Genomic DNA, 9,063 nt, shown 5'->3' with positions numbered 1-9,063 from the left:
TATCTTAGATGACTGTGCTCTAGAGATGAATGAAATCCAGCCCAAAGCAAAGTGGCAAGTGACATTTGAGTGACTGGACTGACCTTGTGTAGAACAGTAAGAGCTAAGATGGGGACTTTCAACACAACGCTGTTGGGCATCCCTGGAAACTGGAGTCACCCGCAGTTGGCTTTGGGAATGTTCTGTTGTTGTTTTTTGTTTTTTGTTTTTGTTTTTTTTTTTTTTCGAGACAGGGTTTCTCTGTATAGCCCTGGCTGTCCTGGAACTCACTTTGTAGACCAGGCTGGCCTCGAACTCAGAAATCCGCCTGCCTCTGCCTCCCGAGTGCTGGGATTAAAGGCGTGCGCCACCACGCCCGGCTGGGAATGTTCTGGATTAATTGGCCTTCAAATATTGCTTCTCCAAATGCAACTTCCCTAAATTTCCTTCTCTATTTCACAGACTCCAGAACTCTCTAGCAGCTCCAGCTGTCTCTTTTGTCTTTAAGTTTTGATTTTCTTTTTCAAAAGAGAACACAGTACCATAGGTTAGATGAAGCTCCCAGGAGCATGGAACATTGGTGACCTTTGAGTATACTGATAGGCAGAGGCTAGAGAAGACTCACAGACCTAGGGGCAGTGGTCCTGGACATTACTTAGTCCTGACTGAAGGGATTGTCCACATGATGCTCAGAGGACACATAGAAGCTCAAAGGTACCCTCCTACACACACACACACACACAATTGTAAATTGTACCTAGGAAGAATAACACTTAAAAGATATTCTCTAGCAGTAGGAATTGCCAGAACAAAAAGTAGACAGATGGCAGACAGACAGACAGAGAGACAGACAAAACTGAAGGCTAGTTGCTAGGAAAAACATAACCAACCTATGTGCATTTAGGAAATCTATTAACATTGCCATTTTTAATTAGAACCATGAAATATAGAGATAATACATTTACATTCTATTATGCACCATTAAATTCTTTTTACATACTCTAAGGAGGAAAAATGTGCATCATATGGTAAATTAGCAGAAGTATCATGTAGAAATTTAAATCCTCACAGTGTCTGACTATCTGATGTAAATTGTGTCAAAATTTAGTCTTCTGTGGAATAAACAATTTGCCTTGTTGCTGAAGTTGTTATTTTTTTAACAGTTGGCTTAAAATTCACACAATTTTAATTCATTAATTCTGCTACCACTTGTTCATAAGTTTGCAAAAGAATATGCTTCTGCTGTCATGGTTCTAAGTGTCAATTATCCTGTACATTTTGAAATAAATCTTGTCAGCTAAGTTTGAATCATGCAGGAGGTTAAAATATATCCTTTGACCCTCAAAGCAATAACCTAAGATTTCAGGAGGGAAATCCAATTATTGCATGCAAGGAAGAAATGGTGACTCTTTTGAAAAAAAAATAATTCAAAATTTTAGGATGTGATTGAAAAATAAAAAAAAGAAGGAAAGCTTTCTCCACATTTTAAATTGCAAAGCACCCAGCTGGATTATTGGTCTTATGTAAAGCTCAGGTTTTGCTGATGACAGGTTTGTACTGGACACATTTGGAGGGAGAGCTTGCACTTTCTCATTCATGTAATCTCAGAAGGATACCAAAAGGTATCTGTATTGGACATTCTATCATTCCTTATATGTTGTGTTTAAAATGAAATGCAGTGAAAGCAAAATATGAAAATAATTAAGGCATCACAGTTGGGGAGAATGTGAGTACAGAGAAAAGGGAACTTGAAGGTTTCACAAAAACCGTCCATTCTGGCTGCACATATTGAAGTAATTAGGATTGCCTATTAAGCTTTTAAATATACAGCTTCTTAGAGAAAGAGCAACAATGGGACAGATTCATATTTTCATAATAACCATAACTTTTCTCTCCTTTCAAATGATTCTATTTTGAATCAATCTGAGAAAAATAGCATCATTATTGATCATTAGAGTCCATGGGAAAATAGCCCTGCTATTGTTATTTCATTAGTAAGAGAGTTAGGGTGGCACTGCCCAAGACTATTACTAGCCAAAGGGTTTTATTATCTTTTAACATTTATCGGGATGTTACTCTGGATGCCTCAAATAGCTGCCTACATTACCTTTAAAGGATATTGTATAAAGTGAATCAAATACAGTCTACCTATCCCAGGGTCTCTTCAGATGAAACCATCAGAGACTCCCAGAACGCCATCTTCAAACAGGATACCCTCAGGCTTGATTTCTGAGCTGAGGGCAGATCCTCTGCTTTAGACTTTGAAACTGTTTCTAGAGAAGCAGTCTGAGAATGGTGAGATAGCATGTGTGGGTGTGTGGTATGGTGTGGAATGGGAATGGGGCAGAGGAGGAAGGCCAGGTGTGTTGCAGGCTCCACTGAGGACCCTTTCCGACAAGAGGAGGAAAGTGGCTATAGTCAGTTCACTTTGAGATCCCGGACAATATTGAGGTCAGACTTTCGAAATCTCCATGAAGATTAGGCCTGATCACACCCAGAAGGCTAAAGTAGAGGCAAGGTAGAGACAACTTGACACTTGCCATCCTTGTCCTTCACTTATACCCTTTAAACCTCTGCCTTCTCCAGCCTGACTAAAAACAAGATAAGGCAAACTCAAAGGAAGCTGAAGGAAATGCCCATTTTATTTGGAAAATTAAGTGCTACTGCTGTTCTGTGGTGGGGAACTGCAAGCATATAAAAGAAAGATCTGAAAACTAGCTCCAAGGCTGGTGCTGATTCCTCTTCATTTCAGGGTCAGCTGTCCATTAATCGCCTCCTCGGGGGCTCTCAACACGGGCATTAATGTATAGGGCGTCTCAGGTATCACTATAGCACAGCATAGTCCCTAACATCCTGTGGTGTTTTTGATCAGCATCTTTCTAGTCTTTAAAGCTACCACCAATAAAAATACTCAAAACTTACTCTGCCCTCTGCACTGTAGCAGAGACTAATGCAGTGCTGGATATATCTAAATGACAAGCAAGGGATGAATTAAAGGTAGACCAAGGCTTAGGTTGGGCCAGGTGTGAGCATGTTAACAACGAGGTAGCAATGTCCTACACACATAGCCCCTGAGCAACCAGTCAAAGTATCAACCTACTCTCAGGACCTTATAAATAGGTAGTGCATTGGCTCACCAATCCATTAGATGCCAAATATTTCCCTCTTCCCACTGAAAATGTATTCATTGTTCCACAAATATTGAAAACACCTTAACTATGCGATACACTTGTTCTATCACTAAGCAGTCACAAGTAAGCAAAGCACTTCCAAACCCCTCACCTCTCTCACACACCTGCCAATGTAGCATGATATTTTAGTGACATTCTGAAGTACAGGCTTCTAATACTTTAGGAAGAATTTTATCATGTTCTTGAGGCTTCACATTTACATGCAGATTGGGTGACAGTGGCAAAGTTTTGAAACTGGGCTACAGAGCATCTATTGGCATCCCCTTTACTATGGCATAAAATGAAAGCAGGGTGCTGATTTCTTCTGGTTGGGAAAAAATATGAAAGCAGATTTGGTAGTAGTAAGAAGCTTGGAGATTTGGTCATCCAAAAAAAACCTTCATGGAGTAATTTCTCTAAAATATTCCAATATATTAACTGAATGATTCCTTTCTAAGACATTCTGATATTACCTCATACGTGGGAAAGCCACTCCATATATGGGTATGTTCCTAGAAAGAACAGTTGGGAAATTATTCTGTAGAAATAGCTGCAACTTTCGCAGCACATGTGGATACATTCCCTACACGTGAGAAGTTTGTGTATCAGCCTGTTCAATGATCTTCCTGGATTTTGATTTTATAAAGTTCTGTCTTTTGCAAAGGTTTAAATGTTCACTCTCCCTGAAAGGCTCTTATGCTGAAAGCCTGGTTTCTAGACTGGCTGTATTGAGAGTTGGTGTGAAACTTTTAAGAGGTGGAGCTTCTGGGAGATCCTCATTCGAACCTGATCATCAGAATGACCTTGGGGGACATTGTATAGTATGTCTCTGGCTTCCTGTTTAGGCTACAACCTCTTCTACACCTGCCCCTATCATAGCCATTTGTTATGGTGTGAATAGCTGATCGTGTCCTCACAGAGCTGTACTGGTACAGACACTGTGCCCTTGACCTCCAGAACTAGGGGCTTCTTCATAAACAGCTACCTTCGACATCTTATTATCACAACGAAAAATTGACCAAAAGAGTGCAGGCATTATCAAGGTAATTAATATCAAGGTAAACAGAGGCTATGTGTGACCAGATGGCTGGGGCTAGCCTGCTCTTACCATGACTGAGATGTGCAGGATCCTCAGCTCTTCCTCCGCTGATTCATGTTGGGGTTCTTCAGTTGGGTCTTGTCCAGGGAGACTTGGAGCACCATCTTGGTGGTGGATATGAAAGAGCAAAGTGCCATTCTCCAGCCACTGCTGCCTCCAGCGCACCAGGGGGATGTCTTCTGTATTCCCTGAGATCTCTAAGGGGAAACCACCAAAGTCACAGCGTAAGATTTTGGACTGGGCCAAGATTTCATATTCCTAGTTTCTGATACCAACAAGCTACTTCTGTCTGCAGACAACAAAGGGTTCTGACTATAGCTAGGTTTACTGCTACTTATAAAACTCAAGAAAGACAAGAGATCAAGAGGAGAGAATTATCCCCTGTAGGTCTTTCTATAATAAATCTAGTGAGTTAGGCTCTCACCCAGTGAGAAAAATACTGAGGCGAAAATTCAAGTTCTTCCCCTCGTTCTGTGATCAATGCTATCCCTTATATTGCACAGTTTGAATACCTGATAACCCCCTGAGGTAAATACAAGGTTGTTTGCCTCTTGTAAATCTGGACATGTGAGTTACCCAGCAATTACTCACAGACTCCAGATATCTACCAAGGAAAGAGTTGGCAATTACTGTGCAGAGAACCAGCATTTATGGGACAGTCCTGGGAGGTTACTGAAGAGCCACTGGGCTGCTGGCACATTTGTGAACCCACAGACATGGGCTGCACAGTCCACTGGAGAGAGCTGATAACTTGTCCTGATAGGTAAAGAAATGTTTAGGCTCTGTTTTTGTTTTTGTTTTTCTCTTTAGTTTTGCAAAGCAGATGCCATACATGAAGAAAGTGGAGTGAATTGGGCCCTGATCACAGATCTAAACACTCACTCCTTGCAGTGGAGTGAATTGGGCCCTGATCACAGATCTAAACACTCACTCCTTGCAGTGGAGTGAATTGGGTCCTGATCACAGATCTAAACATTCACTTGCTGCAGAGGTATTTAGATGAAAGCTGAGCAATCACCAATAGAAAAATGCTAAAGAACAAAAACAAAACAAACAACAAAAATCTACTTTGCCCTCTGCACTGTAGTGAGGCCCAAGGTATTGCTGCAGGAAAATCCCACATACATATCCCCTTTTCTCTTATTCCTAAGCAATATCACATCTGAGTTCTAGGGTATCCCATAGTAGAGAAATCTGATCAATCCAGCTTTTCTATGACTCCAGTTAGCCTTCAGACCATGTTTCTTTTAACAACTATAACAGTCTCGAAGGGGGACCAATGTTCAGTTACACACACTTTAACAAATTACTCCTTTATAAAATTTCATTTTCAAAAGGCATGCTTTTTCTCTCGAAATTTATCACCTCTGGCCAAAAAATTATACCACAGATATAAAAAAGATTTAATAGACACATTTAGAATATATTCTCATCAACTATCACAATCATAAAGAGGAAAGCAATTTTAAATATTTATGGAATTTATAATTATCTGCCACTATTTATGAGAGGGCAGACTGATATTATTTATTGATTTAGTCACACTTTGAATAGACAGACACTGGGCATGCTCTATGCACCAGGCCCTGTGCTAGGCACTCAGGCACTAAGAGAGGGGAGAAGCTCTCAATGTTTAAAAGCAGCCCACCATGACTGGATGTGCACAATGAGTCCTTGTAGGACACTGAGAGAAAGAAAATACCCTAGTAAACTGTACAGGAGGGTAAGAAAGTGATCTTCTCTAAGGAAAGAGATGCCTCATGGCAAATGGGAAAGGGAAAGGGATGGCCAGGCAACTAGTGAGTGAGAATGAGGAGAGGGAATGGGTGTAGTCATCGCTCTTCTGTGTAGGCCACCGAGGGTTTGCATGGGAGAGGAGTCATTGGCCTACCCCTGACAGATGCTGATATGATGGCCTTGCCCATCCAACCCCACACTCACCGGGGAGAAGAGGGGACTTGTGATTGTGAATGGGAGTTGCCTATGGAGAATCCCCTTTCATATGTGGCCTCTCTTTTCTGTAGCTTAGAAGACTCTGTCAATCTGTCAGTTAGGTAGATTATCTGTGAACTTGCATGTGATTGGCCTAGAATCCAGGTAGCTTCAGAGGGCAAAGAGACTGAGAAGTGAAGATGTGTGTTTCAGAGATGGTTTTCAGAAGACCTCTCCCTATTTGTTTGATGTAGTGGTGATGCTGGCTTCCGGCGTCGACTGCTCCTCTAAATCTCTAAATCAACATTTCTCAATCTGTGGATAGTGACTCCTTTGGGGGCACTGAACAATTCTTTCACAGTGGTTACAATCAGATATCCTGTATATCATATATTTACATTATGATTCATGACAGTAGCAAAACTACAGTTACAAAGTAGCAACAAAAATAATTTTATGGTTGGGGTCAACATAACATGGAGGAGCTGCAGTAAAGGGTCGCAGCATTAAAAAGGTTGAGAGCCAGTTGTCTAAAGTGTCTTCTACATTCTCAGGTAAGTCAACATCCTTGGATGCATCTCTGAAGGTAAGTATTTAAAGCAACAGTAGCCAAACACAGTGAGTGCAGACCCAATAACACCAACTGCTTCCAGGCACATGGCTGTATATCCTGCAGGCAGGCTCTCCCGACAACTTCTTTTGGCTTTAACATGCTAGAAGACTCTTAGAAATGCATCCTCACTGACGTTCTTGTTCTGCCCCGGTCTAGGGACCAAATCTGTACCCACGTCATCAGAGATAAACATCATCAGCATGCCAGCTCCCAGTAGTGCATTTGATGGCATAATCAAGCCCATCTTCTTTTCATAACCATCCCCACTCAGGCTAAGATTTATTCCATGCATGTCTGGGTGCCACTCAGTCCTTTCTGTAACTATTTAAAAGGATCTAGCACCTGTCCCTTTAAATCACTTCATAAACTAGATCTCGTTTCCCAGCAGATCTCCATCAGGTAGGTCAGACTCATTAACCCTGCTTTAACCATTGAAGCAAAAATTAAGGAAATATCTAGACCAAGGTCAACCAACCTGTCACAGAGCAGGGGCAGAGACAGATGAACTGTTTGTTGCCCTCTACACTATTTTCAAAAGCACACAGTATGACATTAGAACATGGAGGGAGGAGAAGGTGAGGAGAGCCCTAAAGTAGGAAAGCCATGTGGTCTTTTGTGAGCTTAGTGGCTATAATAATCTAATCTTTTGTTCCAGGTCTTTATATCATATGACTTATTTTTAAGTTGACATACAATTTAAATGCCTTAAATTCACCTTTTAATAGAGTGGGTTTGTGTGTATGTGTGTGTGTGTGTTTTCATCATGTTATATAATCATCATTCACTGTATAATTCTAGAACATCTTCATCATCTTATGAAGAAACTTTCTGTCTATAAGCAGCTACAATGTTTCAATCAGGATTAAGATACTATATTCCATGGCCCTAGGCACAGAGGTGCCAAGGAAAGACTAGGTGCTGTGAGGACCTTGACAAAGTATTCCATGGGGCAATGGGATTAGCACACAGAGTCTCTGGCCATGGCTTCCAGGCTAACCCTCTGAACCCTTCAGTGGGTTATACATTTCCATCCCTATAAATGGCAATATCATGATTCTTCACAGACTTGGTTCACTGCAGAGGGCAAGAGGTAAAGGAAAGAGGGCGCCATGTCTGCCAAAGGCATTCATGGATTCTTAGTTTCAAGTTAATTATACAATGATAGATCCATCCTTGGCACTTTCCCTCTCCTGATAGGATCTGCCATGAAAGAGCTCAAATGCCAAAACAGGAACTTATTTATATTTATGCTATATCTGGCCTGATCAGCAAATGAATGACCACACAGGACATAATAAATTCCCTGAGAACTTCTTCACAAACAAGATTGAGAACATTAGTACAATCACATCTGTGTGAATGTTCCTATCTCAAGAAGAAATGTAATGCAAGCCAGTCATGAGACTCCAAGGAGCAAATTAGGGTGGTGATAAAATTGTTATTCCAGTACAAAGTCACAGAGGATTGCCACTGAAGCTCACAGAGGACCTTCGTGGCAATGTACCAAATAAATCGAATTCCACAGGACACTCTGTTTATATCCAGATGTCACAAATGCCACATTTCCACACACAGTGGGGTTGAGGTCTCCAAAAGGAGAAGTCTGTCTTGGCTTTTACCATGTCTATCCTTACTCTTGCAAACTTCACATCTTTAGTACCTCTCCAAACCTTGTTATACAAAGAAGACAGTGTGCTATCCCTTCTTACATTCAGTAAATGTTCCTGGAGAACCTTATGCTGGCCACAGTTGGGAACTAAACTATACACTCTTACTCTCAAGGCACTTTTCATCCAGCGGGAAACTTCAGATGTGACCAGGGCTAAGTGACAGCCGTGCTGAGCATCGGGTGAGAGTTGGCTGGGTAAACACTGATGGGAAGCAGTAAAATGGTGGGAGATGCTGGAGACATGCACAATCCCAGCTGAAGTGCACAGTGTATGCAAAGGAACAGAAGGATGATGTACATCGTCAGAATCACAGGGGGTCTGGTTAAGCTGCAGGGGTGGGCAATATGTAGAAGAATTACAGAGGATCTACTCTCAGAATCCAGATTAATGGCACATGGAAGAGCCTTAAAAAGTCATTCTTAAGAAGTTCACAGCTAGGGGAAAGTCATTCACAATTCTATTAGGCACAGGCATCAACCAAGTTAATGATCACCAAGACACAGAATGAGAATGGCTGATGTCGTAGATCTAGGTGACACTATGGCTGACTCTGCATTCTTTAGGGACTATAGGAGTGGGACTCAGGAGGCCTAGGCATGG

The 9,063-nt window shown here is 41.5% G+C and overlaps 1 protein-coding gene across 1 annotated transcript in view; it reads right to left on the bottom strand.

The window, feature by feature from the left end:
• Positions 1–9,063, bottom strand: part of Astn1 (astrotactin 1) — a 319,917-nt gene that overhangs the window by 202,253 nt on the left and 108,601 nt on the right. Inside the window, exon 2 of the mRNA XM_021156108.2 lies at positions 4,258–4,445. Within this exon, the coding sequence (XP_021011767.1) occupies positions 4,258–4,445 (188 nt within the window). The remainder of the gene's footprint in view (positions 1–4,257; positions 4,446–9,063) is intronic.

The sequence above is a fragment of the Mus caroli genome, unplaced genomic scaffold, assembly GCF_978045245.1.
Source record: "Mus caroli unplaced genomic scaffold, Mus_caroli_1 scaffold_1, whole genome shotgun sequence".
NCBI lineage: Eukaryota > Metazoa > Chordata > Mammalia > Rodentia > Muridae > Mus > Mus caroli.
Note: the sequence above shows the minus strand (reverse complement) of the source record. Positions and strands in the feature narration are given on the sequence as shown.